The sequence below is a fragment of the Motacilla alba genome, chromosome 2 (genome assembly GCF_015832195.1).
Source record: "Motacilla alba alba isolate MOTALB_02 chromosome 2, Motacilla_alba_V1.0_pri, whole genome shotgun sequence".
Lineage (NCBI taxonomy): Eukaryota > Metazoa > Chordata > Aves > Passeriformes > Motacillidae > Motacilla > Motacilla alba.
The window spans coordinates 35149880-35168684 of NC_052017.1; the positions used below are offsets into that span (position 1 = coordinate 35149880).

At 38.4% G+C, this 18805-nt stretch overlaps 1 protein-coding gene across 4 annotated transcripts in view; it reads right to left on the reverse strand.

Moving 5' to 3' along the window:
• The window catches only part of RFTN1 (raftlin, lipid raft linker 1), a 96352-nt gene that overhangs the window by 55578 nt on the left and 21969 nt on the right, over positions 1–18805 (reverse strand). For all 4 annotated transcript variants that reach the window (XM_038128553.1, XM_038128554.1, XM_038128552.1 and 1 more), the window contains exon 3: positions 401–587. In XM_038128553.1, the coding sequence (XP_037984481.1) occupies positions 401–587 (187 nt within the window). The remainder of the gene's footprint in view (positions 1–400; positions 588–18805) is intronic.

Consider the following 18805-nt stretch of genomic DNA (forward strand, 5'->3'; position numbering starts at 1 on the left):
AGTACTACAGTTCTCAAATTAATTGCATTAACTGTAACCATCTAAATACAAAATATGCGTTTCCTAAGCAAACAATTCTCATGTCATAATTTAATCTAATAAATTTTTAAAGGGTACCAACAAGACCATCCTCACAAACTGTCATGCATAGGGCTTGTTTGTTTGCCTCTCATGACAACACATCCCAAAATACAGAGCATATTTCAACTTGTTATTCTCCAAGTTGCCTGCCAAACTGCAGACAAATTGTAAACATGAAGAACATGTTAAGCCTATTCAAGCCCACAAAACAAAATCAAGTCTTGCACAGTAAACTCTGCTATAATTTCCTGATGTAGGTCAAAACTCAGCAGGAAATCACATTGTCTATTTTTATCCCAGTTCACTGGAAGTGCTTTACCTTTCTGTTTTCTTGATAAGCACAGCCCTGAAGATTTGTTCCTGGGGAGTTTTCTCTTTTTCATCAGTTGGTTGCACAAAAGGGTGGACAGCAGCCAAGACAAAGCCCTGCTGGTACAATTCTTCCAGCTGAGCTGGAAGATCATACAAGGAGGAGAGCTTGATTGCAGATGATCCTGGCAGCTCAGCTGGAAACAAAAAGAAATTGGTCAATAATCCAGCACTGGACTATCATGTATTTTAAAATCCAGGCTCTTCAGAGTCAAGTAAGCCTCACACTGATCTACAATATTAACACCAAAACTGACCTTTCCTGAGACCCATTTTGTATTTCATATAATAAGCAGGCTGTCTTGGTGAAGGACTCGTATTACACAAGAGACTCGTGCAATTAAACAAGAATCAGATACATTAAAATGCCAAATCCACTACACAGTCTGGCAGAGATAAGTCGAAGAATTTAATAAAAACAAGGCAGTTGGTCAAAAGATATTTTAGATTTTAGTAGTTGTCATAGTAATGCAAGAAGAGTGCGCCATGAGTCAAAGACACAAAACAAGAGAAACGAGTCAATGAAGGCACAACATGTCAAATTCAAAAGCTAAAAAAAGAAGCATCAATCTACACAAAATCAGACTAAGAGATCACTGATGCAAGATGCTGATGAGACCAAGTATCTGCCAAAATGTCTGAAGAGAATTTTGTAGGTATATTGATAATAGGAACGTTGAATGATTAATACCTATAGCAATGAGAAACCTTTTAGAATAAACACTAAATCATCTACCTCAGAATAAACATTAAATCGTCTACCTCAGGGTTTAAGCGAACCTATGCATATTAGAGAAGAAGATGAGACATAGTATATGAAAATAATCCTTCCCCAATCTGCTTACTGCAAGGTTTTATGCCTTCCCTCAAGTATTTGTTGCTGACTCCTGTCAGACACTTGACATACACATTGATATTTCAGTCAGTATAGCAATTGCCCTTATTTCTTTGGAGTCTTGTGGGATTCAAAAGAAAATCCCATAAATCACCTAAAACAATCTTTTATTCTCTTCTTCTCTACATCAGTAATTCCTCATACACTTTTCATATTTTATGGGAAATGACATCTCTCTTTCCTGACCTTTGCCTCTTCATTTCCATCTCGCTTGGAGGATATTTATTATGTCATCTAAACCACGCTAGGGCATACAGGGTGGTGAGGTCCTGAGTGTTCTTCCCTCCCACTGAAACAAGGAGGGAGGGGATTCTGAAAGAAAGACAACTAATGTTCCCAGCACCTTGCAAGCCTTTGCTAAAAAAAAAAACACTGGAGAATAGTTTACATGAAATAAGTGGGCAATGCTAATAAGGTTTCATTGTACTGCTTTTTCCATCAAACCGTATGGTTACCCTTTATGAATAATTTAAAGAGTTATCAAAAAACTAATAAATATTCAAACCAAATAATACCAAGGAATAATTTAAATAATAATAGAATAGATGTGCTTGGTATGTTTTTTTCCTCATATAAGACCACATTCCAGAAGGAAATAATGGAACTTTTTGACCAGGAGTTTAAGATGTATAATTTTTTATTACTTTTATAAATAAAATGAGATCCAAGCAACATGCACATTGACAGACAATAGGGCTGCACCTTCTAAAACAGCATACAAATCACTTCAGAGTCATAAAAAGAGAAGGCACAATGAATAATGCATAATAAATAATAAACCAAATACTTACTGGAGCCTACTATGGATAAAAATAGGGAAACCCAGATTTTAAAGAACTCCATTTTCCCTCTTGCGCTCAGAGACTCCAAATATTTTTTACTACAATGCAACTAATTAATTTCTAAATGAGGGGTTTACTTGGATACAATGGAATGACTAAACACTACTCAGTACTGGTAATTCTGGTCAGAGTGCTTCAATTTTTAACCATCCCCTATGAAAACTGATGTTTGCCTGGCGTACACATATGTAGCATCAGGACTCTTCTGAGGATAGCTTGAATAAGATCAGTAAAAATTCTAGTCATTAACATAGGAGACTGACTGCTTCCTCCTAAAAAGCTAAACATGAGGAAAAAGTGTGGAAATGCATGTAATTGGAGCCTTGGGATGTAACTTGATTAAAAAAGAAACGTAATAGAAAATAGAGATGGGTGGGATCATCCAGCTAGTTCATTCTACTACCTAGAGGCAGGATCAGTTCTAGTTTAGTTGTTTCTCCATTTTTCTCATCTATTTTTAAAAACCTTTAATAATGGAAATTCCACAAGCCCCCTAAGTCATTTTTCAGCACTTCTCTATCTTCCTACTCAAAACCCTTTCCTAGCACGTGGCCTAAATTTCCCTCTCTTAAATTCATGATTGCTACTTCCCCACTAGGGTATTTCTTTTCTGCAACAGCATTTTATAACTCCTAACACCATTCATACCTTAATCTTACTTTCTTTATACTGTATAAACTCAGTCCTTTCAAAGCTCCTGTTCTCCTGTCTTCTGTATTTCTAAGAAGTAACTTTTGATGTTCTCTCCTGATTCTCTTCAACTGGTCTACATTCTTCTTCAAGTATAGTACCGAATTTTGACCACAGTGATCCAGCACAATCCTCACCACTGCTCTGTAGAATGGAAAACTCTTAAAACTTACTACATCCTATGTCAGTTTACATCATCCCAGGGGAAAAAAAACCAAAGGAAATTCTTCTCCCCATAACTAAGAGTGGCCAATTTTCCTGTTCTTTGTAAATTTTAGGATTTTTCCTTTCAGTTCTCAAGGACCATTCTGGATTCTGACTTTCACACTATGAACAGTACTTGTCAGACTGGCAAACTGTAATAAACATACTCAGCAGTCATTGCTGCAGTAGTTAATGGAAACTATGAATTTTAACAGACTCTGACCAGAACAATTTTAAGCCTTACAGCTAATACATCTTTTTGGTTTGACACTGAACTATTGCTAATTTCTCCTCAGACTAGAGATCCTTCACAGCAGAAAGACACTTTCTGTTACACAACTGATTGCCACAAGGTCTGTGAGTTTTCTGGACCTACAGACCTGTGCTGTGCATTCTTGTTACCCTCCAACTGGTTTGAGTTGTGCAGATTCCTCCCCAGAAATCCCTGCTACACATCATCCTCCGGATATTTCATAACACATTTTTTCCAGTATCTTTCTGGGCATTAAGTTAGGCTAACAATCTCACAGGACTCTTTCAATGTAGGTTAAAAAAGGACATCACATTTTGCTACAGAGTTGTATTCGTTCTTCAACAGTCTTCAATTTTCAATTATAAAATTTCAATTATTTCTTCAGCTAATTCCTCTACAGTGCATACCTGTAAGTTTGGCCTACTTGGAAACATCTAATTCAATAAATCAGTTGTCAATCTAGTCTTTCCTTACTTTACCTTAGAAAAATGCTAACATTTTCAGAAAACCTTACCCAATTCCCAGTAAAATATATTAAAATGCTTGGTTTAGTTGTTAAAGGGAAATCTAACTATATCATTTTGAAAGAAAAAGGAAGACCAAAATAGTGTACAACAGGGACCTGTGTAAGGTAAAAGAGCAAATGAAAAAGCAAATAAAAACTTGTATAACACCAGTGCTTATAAGCCTTTGTTTTGCCAAAACATAATGCTGACTTCTTTTATCAGCCTCTTTTTTGCTCTTGAACTGTAGTTGACTCTAAGTTTTAGGTTCTGGTCCATATTTGCACATTTATTGTTGTATTTCTCAATGTGGCCTCAGAAGATTCCTTTGTTTATCATCTAGAAGGGTGTGTAAGAAACTTGAAAATGAAAGAAGCCACATTCTTCACTTTGGTTAAAGTTGAAGGTGGATATAAGTAGCACTCACTGCTTTTGGACTGGATCACCAGACAAATTAGTTTGTTGCCTGATACATACAGAAAACTACAACTTTACTGACTCTTTAAAAAGAAAGTTAGTTTGTGTTATACAACTGATATCTGTAAGGTGACTTTCCTGGGTCTAGGGACTTGTGCATTCTTTACTGCTAATGGAAAAACCTGACCAGATATTCTCACTTACCCTCATCTTACCACAGAGAAATCAATAAGAGGAGTGAAAACCTACATAAAAATCTACAGGTTTTCATGTATATTTGAAAATGGTCATTTCTGTAGCTCCAAAATGCAGTTTATGGGATAAAGAGAAAGGAGGCAGAGTCTACTACCATAATCCCAAGGGACTAAGAGCAGGCTGAGAAACAAGACTGGGAAGATAGATATTGAAGAGGACTTCTTTCTGTGTTGAGGAGCTCCTCTTTCCCTCCCAGTGGATCATCCAGGGCTTCTACCACTGAGAACTAACAGCAGCTGACTGGCTTCAAACTGAAGCATCTCATGTGACCTCTGACAACTGTGCTATAGTCCACACTAAGGAGGGCGATACCTCCTGATCAAATACTAAGAGAGTTACAGCAACTGTCTATAAAAAGTAGTCTGATTTTTGTGTATTAAAACAATAGATTTGGGTACCTTTGAGATGCTGTAAACCAACAATCTGAAGTAAGAAAGGTATACTATGCCTTATAAAATAATCCCTGGATTCACCTATTAGCCCATGCTTAATGACACCCATCATCAAGTACAAGACATTTTTATATAATACATATACTCAACAGAATTATGTGATTTTAACTCTATTCTATTTGATAAAACTGCAACTTCCTCTTCCTGACACTTACATTTAAGACAAAGACAAAATGAACTTTATTATTTTTTAATTTCCTATTATGTGAATGATAGCTATGCCCCAGAAAAGCTGAAACGCTAAATGCCAAAATGGCATTTATTTAATTTCTCTTTACTGAAATGGTCAAATCTGAGGTCAAATTTGGGTCGTAGTTTCTCGGCACCTATCCTTAATAATTTATTTAAAAGAGCAAGCATACAGTTCTACTTTAATTGTCTACTATCCTGTCCATCTACTACCCTGTAATATTAGCTTAGTTTGCTTACTCCAACAAAACAAATTAAGTGTTGGGATTCTTTGGTCTACATTTTTCAACATGTTTTTCTGATTAAGCCTTTATCCTCTTATTTCAGTCACTGCTGCTAAAGGCAGATGGAGCCCTTAATGACAGTTCACATTACAGGTGAAAATGTTCCACAAAAATAATGGGGACTCCTTTTAACTATTCCTTGTTACCTTTTAAAGTTTTCATGTTCATCTGCATTTTAAATGTTCCTCAATTTATTAGGGAACATTAAATAAGCCTTTTTCATAGAATCACAGAATAGTTTGGGTTGGAAGGGACCTGAAAGATCATCTAGTTCCAGTCCCTCTGCTTTTGCATTAAAACAACCAAAGATCAAATTTGTGTGTACATATGTTGTACACATTCTCTGTCCATACCAGGTACAGAAGAAACCACTTTGCTCAAGATGTGACACATCATGGGGTCTGAAACAAAGGCAGATTGGCAAACTCAACAGACCCACACTATTAAGTGATGTAGCAACTCAGTTACCTGGTAGCTGCATCCATATTACTCCTATTTCATAAAATCACAGAATGGTTTGGGTTGAATGCTCTTTAAAGATCATCTGGTCCAACTCCCACAGCAATGCCCATGGACCTGTTCTACTAGATCAGGTTGCTCAGAGTCCCATCCAACCGGACCTTGAATGTTTCCAGGGTTGGGGCATCCACCACCTCTCTGGGAAACTGTTACAATGTTTAACCATCTTCATCGTAAAAAAATGTCTTCCCTAAGTACAATCTGAATCTATCTTTTAGGCTTAAAACCATCACTCCTCCTCCTACTGCAACACAACCATCAAAAAGTTGTCTCCATCTTTCTTGCAAGCCTCCTTTAAGTACTGAAACACCACAATAAAATCACACTGGGGCCTTCTCTTCTCCAGGCTGAACAAGCTCAACTGCCTCAGTCTTTCCTCATAGGAGAGGTACTCCAGCCCTGCAATCAGCTTTGTGAACCTCATGCTTCAACAGGTCCATGTCTTTCCTGTGCTGGGGCCCCAGAGCTGGATGCAGCACTACAGCTTGGGTCTCACCAGAGCAGAGGAGAGGGGCAGAATCCCTTCCCTTGACCTGCTGGCCACTCTGCTTTGGATGCTTTGAACACACATTGCTTGGTCATGCGCAGTTTTTCATCCACCAGCATCCCCATGCCTTACTCAGCAGGCTGCTCTCGATCCCTTCATCCCAAGCTCGTACTGGCACTTGGGGTGGCATAGACCCAAGTGTGGGACTTGGCACTTGGCTCCTTTAACCTCATGATGTTCACATAGACCAACTCCTTTAGCTTGTCAGGGGCCCTCTGGATGGCACCGCATCCCTCAGGTGTGTCACCTGCACCACTCAGCCTGTTGTCATCCACAAACTTGCACTCCGTGACATATGACCAGGCCTAACACGTATTATCAGGCTCAGACCTTTAAAGAAATACAGGTCCAACTGTCTTCTTTCTCAAAGTTCAGGATGAGACTGTTTCCCAATCCACAGCCATTCCTGTGAGCAATTCCTGCTCAAGGCACCCATAGCCAGTGAACCATGGGCCCACTCATGCTCCTCCTGTACCTCCTCTGTCCATCATCACAAATCTTGCAGGCCCTTCCACCAAACTACAGATGCTTAAGGTCACTCACAGAAAGAATGATGTCCTCCATGCTCCTCCCCAAGGTTCATGGAGCCCTCCTCAGAAGAGGGAAGGTCTTGAGAGAAGGGCCACAGGGGTGACCTCAGTGCAGCTCTCCCTCCCCCACTGAGGGCTCAAAGCTGAGCCTGTGAGCTATAAAGAAGCAAACATTCAGGCACACTACATACTTTGTTGCTCCTACTCACTACCTCCATGCACCTCCCTACTCAGCAAGATTTCTGTGCTGCTGTCCTTCAAAGTACCCAAATCTCTTTCCTGCACTACACAGAGCACGTAGGAGAGCATTCAAGTCTAGAAAACCTTCCATGTCTTCACACAGGGCACTTCGTGAGCACGTTTATGACTGTTTATAACAGCCCTGATCGTTTGTAGAATTGCAAGGCAAGCACACTTCCTCTATTTAGTATGAGGATTACCGTTCCTTAATTTAATAGCAATTTCTTTCCAGCAACTTTAATCTAATTTAAAGAAATCAAATCTACAGCAGACTAACTTCTAGAAGAGCAAAACACTGTCTTTGTATTAGGACCAGCCAAAGAAATGTAACTAAAAAGCTACATTACATCTAAGAAGATGCAGTTTCACCTGCCTTAAAACATTTGGTAAGAACACATTACCTGCAGCAAAGTTTTTCATTTGGATAATGTTCAGAAATAGAAATAATGTATTCATGTTTTACAAGATCAAAGTGGTTAAATGAGCACATTATTTTCAGTGTTTCTATGAATTTCCACTCCACTTGAAATTTTGGGATTACCTGTATTACTGGAATTGTGATTTCCTGGCGGAAGGTACAACTGCACTGACAGAAGGTGCACAGTCACAACAACTAGGATACACAAACAAACCAGTGTCACTAGGAGCAGCTGGTTCGGGTAAGCTGAACACTGACTGCTAAATGAGGGACCATCCTGTCAGGCCACCTTTTGGTTTGCCAAAGTCCTTGGGTTTCTCTGCGCAGGCCCTGAGGGCTGAATGGTACCACAGCCCCTCTCAGAGAGCTCGGGACCATCAGAATCTAAGTGAAGGAAGGTGCAGGGTAACAACCTACTCACTTAACTATAATTATTCTTTCCTCATTCAACCCACAAATAATTTCTTGCTACCAATGACAAAACAAAGCTATCACAGTACTTCTAATAAAAATAAAGAAAAACCTACCAGTAGTGTAACTTAAAGAACATAAAACAGTAAATACATTTCTAGCTAGTCTTGTGATGAGTTCCCAATAATTGTTTCTGAACTAAAACCTACCAAACAGATGCTAAAGCAGTATAACTAACCTAGCAAAAAATATATGGTACTTGTGACACTGTAACATGGTTTGAATTACCTGAAACACACTAATGCTAGAATTCAATGAGCTAACAGATCAAGCTTTTGGAGCAACAGCTACACAAGCTGTACTACAGTCTCTTTTCCTTTTGAACAGAGCTCCTCAGACTGTCAACAGAGGCAAGATACCGGATGTTAATATAACTCATGGATTTTTCAGTTATGCTAAATAACATTCTCAGTGGTTTTTATTTCAATCTTGAAGACAAATACAATAAATGTCCCCATAAAAGAAAGTAACGATGAATATGCAAGAGCAATCAGTGCTTCATAAATGAAGGTGTCTGTTCAATAAGTTCCTAGTGTTTACTTTCAGTGAAAATGTAATAATGGACGTTAAAGATATTCAAAAGCAAAGGACTGTATCTTAAAGTGGTAGAGGGGAGAAAATCCACAGAAAGACTGAAACTGCATATATACCTTTTGAAAGCATGTAAATACACAGAAATGTACATATACATGTATGCAGGTACACACAGATATACACCAACACTCTTTTCTTTCCTTTAGCAAACAGCAGATACATGCTTTAGCCAAACGGACAAAGTATTACGATAACTCACAGAGGCAACGAGACTACATGAACTTATCAATTGTGTCGTCGAATCTCATTGCATCTGTGAGTTACCTTGCTTGTTGCCCAGTCAAAGTTTCATTTCTGTGTCTTGCAAGTATAAGATAAGTATCTTAAGAACAGGGTATGTTTGCAAGAATGATGTGGTTATGCATGGGATGGCTTAACTTCTGGTGTTCAGAAAAAAAAGGGAAATACCCAGGCTGTCACCTCCACTGAGTTAAAAAACAATGACTAAACAGAAGTTTAGCAACCTAAATAAATTAAGAAGCACTTCTTAAACAACTCACAGCTTATAACCATTAGCCTGTGGGCAGAAATATACAAAATGAGCAAGCAGAAGACCACCTACTAGAGGTTAAAAGGGTTAATGACTGTGCAAAAAGAAAAATTAAAGACAGTGGAAAAGGGGAGGGACTTTTCATTTAAACTTGCACAGAAATAAACCTAGGAAATCCTATCCCTTCTGCACTTGAATAGCTCTTCAAAATGCTATTTTTTTCTATTTGTTACTCCCTCCTCCTTGCTTCTGCTTCCTAAATTGATCCAGATCAAACACAGAGACAATAAAGACAGGTAATTTACATTTCACAAAACCAAGGAAATGCCAATTATGTCCAACCAAACACATTTTATCCATACAGATTTGTTATCTGTATAAGTTCCTAAAGATGAGTATTACATTGAACTACAGAGGAGAGAAAGGTTAAATTCTGAACTACAGGAAGGACCAGCATGCTGACTCACATGTATTTCCATCCCCTCCACAGCCCCCCAAAGTACTGGTTCCCTCTCCTAAATCCGGTTCATTCAAAATGAATCTGTTGATGGCAATATTTCAGCTGCCAAAGTCTAACACTGAATGCTGTTCTCTTTAACAGCTTAAGCAGTAGTGGAACAGGACTTCCCATCACTTCCACCAGCAGTGCAGCAAGTCATGTCTCTCACAGCAAGCAGCCAGTTATCAAATACTTTAAAAGGAGGGAAAGGGGAGCTACCAAACGAGCAAAAAATAGTACAACTCACTGAAGAGATCTTCTGATATCTTACAAGTTGGTGACATCATAAAAGCTGGAGGGCTGGTGCATCTTTTTTGCTTTGACCCCCTCTCTAACTAATGTGCCTGTCATTTTTCTTAGCAGCAATAATAATGAATACTGGCAAGTTTCACAGCTAACTCTGTAGCCTACTAAATCTTCATTCCCTCCCATACTCTTTAAAATGTATTTTGTCTTTTCCCCCTGTCATAACCCCTCCTTTTCCTTTCCTTCTCCTCCTCTCTGTTTTATGCTTTACTTCAATGTTCTTTCCATATTTCTGGCAAATTTTCATTTCAGATTTTAGAACTGCATAATATAATAAAATAACACTGGCTCCTTTGCAAATTTTACAAAAAGCAAGCGGTAAGAAAATAGCATTGCAGTAAGGAAAAAAACACTGTAAAAAGCACAGATAATATCCTCAGATGAGTACAAAATTGTCTATTTTATTAAGTTTCAAATTATGCAGAATTTATTCATTTTATGGTATACTTTTCTGGATGAGAAAAATCTCCTCTGAAATGGAATTTTTAGCATTTCTTAGCTTTCCAAATCACTATATCCCATTGTCAATAAAATGCTGCATGTGCTGATTCTTTAAGGAGGTCAAAAGCAGAAAGGTACATATAACCATCTATGCATTTCCATCCAAACCAACTGAGAACAACCTTGAGATTACTGTTTTCAATTTTAATCAAGCAGAGATGAACAAAGTAGCTTGCATTCATACATGGGATTTCTTTCCATACTCACAAGGTAGTTAGTTATAAACTACAAATCTGACTGAAGCCTAGTTTCCAAACTGAAAAATGACAAGAGGATTTCAAACATTTAAGGAAAAGGGAAAAGAAATAAGTCAACTAAGTAGTAACTGTGGCTGAATACACTTGCTATGATCTCATGCACATTTTTCATGATACACTGATAACTGTGATTGAAATCAAAGACTTGGCACAGCCAGACAAATAAGAAGATAAAACTAAGTATTCCATCAAAGTATTACCATCAAGGTTTTCCTTTTTTCCCCAATTCACAAGGTAATTGCTTCATACAATAAATATATGCCAGGAGAAAAAGCTGGAATCTAGAGAGAACATTCTAAAAATTTGAATTTTATAAATTCAGCCTTCAACACGAAGATTTAAATTTACCGACATATCCAATAACCTCAGGAAGCAAGGTTAGGATCTATCAAGATAGCTCTTATTCCCCAAGCCAACCCGTGCAACTGAGAACTGATAGTCTCCAGGGAAACCAAAATCCTCCTGGCAGGTCATGCCTGTATGTATTTTATACATAACACTTTGCATTATATATACAGAAAAGGACAGATAGCTTTAGAAATGCTTGAAGACTTTATTCAAATGTTACCTGCTGGTTTCTGTTTCTTGTCATTTTACATCGCCAGTGCTTCACAGGCATTCTCCCCTTCTGTTCCAATGGATGTTTTAGACTTTCTTGTAAAATCTTATTTAGGATGATACTGCATGCCAAGTTTGTTTGGTTTTTTAAAAGCCAGAAAGGGATTTTTCCTAATCCTGTCTCTAAAGTCCATATACTACCTTGTTTCAGATGTTCTCATTTCTTGACTATATCAATCAATGATATTCCTTTTCTTCAAAAGGCAATTGTAGATACTAAGTACTTAATATTTTAAATTAGATTAAGTATCATAGGGACTTTCATCTTTCTATCTTCTTCCTAGCTTGAAATATTATATATTTTAGATAAAGAGAAGACACTTCCAAATGATACATGTTTTTCATTTGGAAGATAACATATAGTGTAACTTCTCACTATTCTTTTGGTCTCTATTAAATCAAAATCCCCTATTTAGAAAATGCTGTGATTTTTCACAGATGTCTGTTAAATTGTTTTCAGCTTTACTGGCAAAATTAAACAAATGTTAAAGCAGCCAGAAATGCAACACAGGTTGTATAACCAAGCAAGCAGTTTTACTTGTGTTACTTGAAGGTATGCTCTCAATTAAATTTTGGCCCCAGGTTTAGTCATTTCTGAAAAGAAAGTTGGGTAAGAGAATGCTACATGATTAAATAAGTATTAATTCGGTATAAACAGGAGACAGTCAGGGTCAGATAAATTCAGAGGAAAGGGCTTAGAATGCATTTGGATTTTTTAAAAACACATTACCCTGCAGTAATTTTAAGATGAACACTTCTGTGGATAACTATACAAGACTCAGAACACAACAGCTTGTTAGATTATAAACAGAGTCAAAACTGAGCTATTTAACTCCATCAAAATTTCCAGGAAAACACTAAATTTTAAAAAGGAATAAAAGCAAATTAGATCTGGCTTATTTTCCAATTGCTAGACCTGCTTGGGGAACTGCAATGAAAAACCAAAAGCAAAACATTCAACAGTATTTACTATTCCTCTCAGCTCTCCTGCCCCACACTTCTATTTTTTTTTTTTTTTAAGTACTGATAATGAGAATATATTCACACCACTGCTAATTGTAGGAATACCTCATCAGGGTATCTGAATTTCATGTGAAGAGTCTGTGACTACAAAAGCAAGATCAAGGTTTTACTGTCCCAGCAGACCTCATGTCACCCTCAAGAGACTTGCCCTCAGTGCCACTGGTGAGATATACTTGGACATCTCAGCTACCCCACAGCACCAAAGGGAGCCATCCAGCTGGAACTGAAGCTGTTCTAGTATTTGCAGCAAAATTTGCAGGTCCAAATCCTCATTGTTCAAAATCATCACAGGAAACCCATGACAGACTTAACATGCAAAGGTTTGCATGGGAAATACAAAAATACAGGGTAGCAGTAATCCCTATCAAGCAAATTCCCCAATGGTTCCTGATTAATTTGGCATGTGGAAGAGTCATGTATCACCCCATTTATGATTTTTAGAGTGACCAGATAAACTAATTCCAGAAGATACCAAGTTAGAATCACCAAATGGATCAGTCATTTTGCAATGAATTAGGCAAGTGCTAAATGAGGTAAGAGGTTCCAAAGAAGACCTACTTTCCTTACATTTTCCTTACATTTCCATACATTTTTGGATTTGCCGGCTCTGTTGGTACACAAGGGTGGTTAAAGATCTGATTAAGATCAGTACAAAATAAAATATTTCTTGCTGATGTTTTGCTACCTGTGCTGTTATAAAAATTCCTACTCAAGTACTCAAGTTTTTCTCCATTAGCTAATGGAGAGTGATTCCCACTAATGAAGCTTTTGTTCTTTGACCTTGCTGCCACAGCCTCAAATTTTTCTTTGGTATTTTTTTTCCTTCCCACCCCTTTGATTCCTCAAACTGATGAGAAACAGCAATTATGTGGCTGCGCTGGAGCAATGCACGAGCTCACTGGCCATTGAGCTGCCAGTGCACATCTTGGTTCTCCTCACCTTTCCCTGATTGATAGAGGTCTCAGTCTTCTGCCCAACTGCCAGTTTCCACAGTTCTAGGAGCAGCCTAAATTTCTCGCAAATTGCTTTGAAATGGTGCGGTTATAATTATTTGGAGGAATGAGACAGACAGACTGTGAGCCTTTTTTAACTCTCGTTTCCCTAGGAAACCAGTTCAGAAACAAAACAGAAAATCCATCAAGCTACCACCTACAAACCCTCTGAAAAAAAAAATCCTTCAAAAATAAAGACCTCAAAAGAAAATCCTGCAAAAGGTATTATGGGATATTGCCTTCTGTAACACCTCTAACAGTGTATTTAACAGTGATGAGGCTTTCACAGAATATTGAAAACTACTAGCAAGCAATAGTTCACCACTGGCACCTAAAAGCAGTATGTCACTGCCAAACACACCACATCACTTCAACTTGGCAAGAATGCTTGATAGAAAGCCAAAGAGTAGTGGAAAAGGCTGTTAGAAGTTAACAAAGCACTTCCCAAAAGTACCGTTTTGTTTTTTTAGGCAAGTCTGCTAGAGCATGGGTGATGGATTTACTAAAGAAAAAAGTTTTTCTTGGCAAAAAAAATCCTGCTTTTTTCGCTTAGAGCAAATTTTCCTGTCACTCTGCAGAATTTGAACTCCTACTCCCTCGTTTGAGAAAAATGCGGCCAGTTTCTGTTTTCAAATGAAGAATTCCCACACAGTGATACTGATAGCATGGAAATCCATTGCTTAATATGGGTCATGGGAAAATGGCCACAAATTCAAGCATCATTACAATGAAACAACCATAGCAAATTATATTTTTTTAGTTTATTTTTTTAAGTTTGCAATAAAATGGTTGTTGTTGCAATTTTGTTTGCAAATAGTAGCAGAGTATTTCTCCAAAAGTTTATGAGAAGGCATTGTTTTACCCTTATTTCTCAGAATTGTTCTGTCAGAAAAAGTGCTTCAACTACAACATTTATTGGAATTTAAAAGAAAAGATGCAGAGAAACCTTATCTTCAAAGCTGCTAAGGAACAAATTAATGAAGTAAATATAATCTAATACCAAAGTAGTAAGTATATGCAATAAAGATGTAACAGATGTCCTGTCCAACAGGGGCAGAATACTTTCATGGTATGAAGGTGATAATTAAAAAACATTGCGCAGGCAATCTTAAGATCTAAGACCTCCCTTAGATCCTAGACAGGATCCTAGACAGGATCCCTTTTGGGTTATTAACATCAAAAATTAATTTCTTAAATGCAGATTCTTACTGATTAAATAATAGAATACAGAGGCAAATGAGCAGGTCACTTTCACGGTTCTATTTACAAGGAATAGAAAATAAACTTTACAGGTGGCACAGTGCTGTGTGACAATGCATCTTCACAGCGACCACACAACAGAACTGCAGGCTGTTATTCCTATCAGCTCCTCCTTGCACAGACAATAGCTCAGAAGCAAACCTGGGAAAAAGTGTAAATCACAGTGCCTCTAAGCCCTGGCTAATATTGTCTTCTTGCTGCTCCTGATAAAGCAACCCAAAGAGAGGTCACATGCAGCCACACGTGGCTCTAACTTCTAATTATATGACAGCCCACGTCAAAGACGCTTTCACTTCTCCCCAGTCCTAAGTGGATTCTGCAAAACAGAGAGAACTATTTCTAACTTCTCTTATGTCAAAAAAGGCCAGACCTGCTATTGGCCAATAATGAAATATCACTGATAAAGTAGTCTGAGCTTCCACCAATGTTTCTGGAAGGGTACCCTGAAAGTATCTGTTGATGAGAAGACCAATTTTTCACAAAAATGTACTATAATTAGAAAAAAAACAAACTAAACAAACAACAATGACAACAAGTAGTGCAAGAGTGCAGCTTGACAACGAAGTGTTACAATTAAAAAGTGTTGTATTCATTGAACATGTGGTGAAGAACAATGAAAATAATCCCACAAAATATGTCCAATTTTATCTATTTGATTACTTGAAAGGCTTCATCAAGGCATTCAACCCAGCTGGAAAAATAGGGTAGACAGACTGCAAAGAAAGACAGATGCTGCATCTGAGCTGAGCATTCCTAAGTAAATAAACAACAAAAACAAAACAAAACAAAAAAAGGCAATTCTGACACAGTTCCAAACTTTATGAAACAATAACTTAACAAAAGACCATTTATTCTGTCACTCTCTTTTTGTTCTTTTGTTTTGTGATTTGAGATAGAAGTAGATGCTAATTTTTTTTTTCTTACTAGTAATCTGTACAATAACTGCTTGTGAATTAACCCATGCAATTTTGGACTATTTGTCAATTCTTTTAGCAGTTGTTATTAAGAAATTCAGGAAACAATTGTTCAAATAGAAGAACACCACAAAGGGCTTCGCAAATGAGGAACTACAGCAGTAGACTGCTGTTTATTTATACTTCACTAGTAACCACGTCCTGGCTTATCTCTAACTTTCTCAAAAATTCCACCTGTTTATTTGTAAACCTCATACCTTATTCTCTTTCAGATTTAAGGCCTTTTATCAATTCATTTGGAAACGCGTGGCACCTTTAGGCCTTCTCCCATCCTCAATGTCTTTAATTTTTTATGTGCCACATCGTACGCAAAAGCCTCTGTATTCTCAGACTGAGACGAACTCTTTCAACTGATGACTGTTTAACAGAGACAGATAATATTTTTGCTGTTCTTAACTCACCTGATGACTGTCAAGCTTGTCTTTCGTGTGCTGATCAAGAGCTGCAGCTCACAGCAAAGGCTTAATGAGATTCTCTTCCCCTTGAAAGGACTCTTTCTTTCAAGAAGAATCTGTAGCTAATCACTGCAAGTCTCAAGTTGAGAGGATGATTATTTGGGGGGAGACAGAAGCTGCGAGTTCTGTACAATTCAACTAAAGAGAGTTTCATTTATATTAAATGATCAGGTTTAGCAAAAAACAGTTGGCTGGGAAGCCTTAAGCTTGCAGCTCCTGTGCAAGACCTTATCACAGTCCATGGGTTACCACGTACCAGGAAAAGCCACACCAGCTCACTACAGCAGCTGCTGAGCAAGCATCAGACTCAGCCGAAACTTCTCACATGCCACCTCATATCTCAGAAACTCCCTTGCTTTTCCTAAGATTATCATATAGTCTGCCACAAGTATCAAGTCATTTGCAAAACCATTACTGTACACAAACCAAGAGTCTGCAGGGTGTGCAAGTTGTATCACAGAAAGCAGGTGGCAATTTCATGTAGTAATTGTGTCACTTCTCTTAAGTCCAGGAAATTACACACTTGTATGGCTGCAGTAAGATAAAACAAGTCACTGAGACTGTTTAAAACACAGGACAAAAACATGCAACACGTGCCAGGGTTTTGCCAAGATAGCTGAACGAGTGCCAAAGGAGCTAGCTGGGGAACTGGAAGCAAGACTAGCACAGTGTTTGGCAAATGCTAGTAAGTTCTTGTCCTCTACAGAAGCAATGAACATATTTTCAGGCTGCCTCATCGCTTAAAGAGAAGGCCACAATCTGGAGGCCTGGATCAATCTTTATCAGCTTTGTAATATGTTATGGCTGCAAGACAGTAATGATCAAATGGTATTTCACCAAGTGACTACACTGAAGAGTTCTGACACTGCTGCAAATTAGCCATGAACCAGCAAGCACCTAGAATACAGCACTAAACTGACACCTATGGCAAAAAGGTATTTTATACCAGGCCCAATGTGAGATGTTTGCTTGGCAGTATCTTCTACAGACTTACCTGTCACCTGTGCACATACACACAGGCACTGAGAAACAAAACAGTAAAAAAGGCCTGAAGCAGATAAAGCACCTTCACAGGCACAGGCTCAATGCCTCTCTATATACCAAGTCAAGGTAAAGAAAGTGCAGGTGAGGCTTTCACACACAAAACCAATGCAAATGCTGTGAGAACACTAACCTGAAGAACAGTTAAGATTGAGACAATAATTAAGGTTTGCAAACTACATTATTTTGCTGAGTACAATATTCACAACCTTAATTAAAATTGCTGTCACAATTATGCTTGTTGCTAAAGCAACAATTCTACGTATTTACAGAACAGGGCAAAGAAAGTGAGAAATTGTGCAGTTTCCATGATAGATTAAAACTATGTGAATGTTCTCAGGTTACTCTTTAAACAAAATTTAAATTGAATGTTGATCTTTTCTAGAAATGACAGCATTTTAAGGTTTAAAGTAAGCTTTCCCCTGCTCAATAATGAAATAAGTCTAACACACTCAGAGGACATTTTTCCTGTCACTGAGATTCAAAAGAAGAAAAAAAAATTAAAAAGAAGTTGTCATAAAAGACCCAAAGGGATCTGAATCCAGAAATGTAAGTTGTCTTCTTCAGTAAAAGACCATGTGCTTGCCCATGCATGATATGATAGGTTTTATTTAAGCAGAACTTGATAGCAAATCTTGTCAGAGTGACAGCCGCAGTCCCTGCCGGGCTTCATTGATTCAACACAACAAAAAGACATCCCTCTGGCACCGGAAAGCTCCCAAAATACTGAAAATTCATGCAAGGCCATGTCTTCTCTTCCTGCTAAACCTGTCAAATGCTATCTGTCCCACTCCATTTCTACAGTCACTCATGACCCCTCAAATTCTTTTCATTTGTGTTCAGCTACTCCTGTCCTTTGATATTCTTCCCCTTCTTCATCTGCTCTATTTTCTCCTGATGCCCACTCCTTTCTGAAGACCTTTACTCCTCTTTCCACCATGCATGAGTGCCCATATGAAGGGAGCAGGGCATAGTAAGTGTCAGGCTAACACCTCCCTCTTAGGCTCCCAGACACAGTGAGGTGCTGCTGTGAAATCCCTTCCCTGTCCAAACACAGGAGAACAGAGAGATTGCATTACACACAAAGTTTGGGGGTCTCCATGTCCACGACCCACAACTGGTCCAGGCCAGGGTGGCTCTACCTCTTTGGAAGACATAGGTGGCAGAGGCCTCAGGGCAGTGTCCTTTCCTACTGCACTCATGAAAAGCCAACTGGTCCCATATCCTATCCCCTTAGGGGAACAGCAGCACCAAGGTGGCGCTGCTCCTGGAACTCTTCACAGCTCTGCGTGTGATCTGCTACAGAGATAGCCAGAGCATGGAGGCCTCATTTTGTACCAGGGGAGGTGCTATTCAGTGGAAGCATGTTGGAAGATTTGCTTTTATTCCCCATTTCAACAATTCAATGCTATTGAATTGTTGCTATTCAGTGGAAGGATGTTGGAAGATTTGCTTTTATTCCCCCCCCTTCCAACATGCAGCCCACAGACAGGGTGCATACCTGTCACGTTCTCTCCATGACTGGAGGTGCAATGCTAGGCACCAAAGCTGAGTTAAATTTTGTTCCAGTTAATTATCTGGTCATGCTGATCCCTGGGGGAATGTTTCTGATGCAGGCCATATCAGCACCTCATCA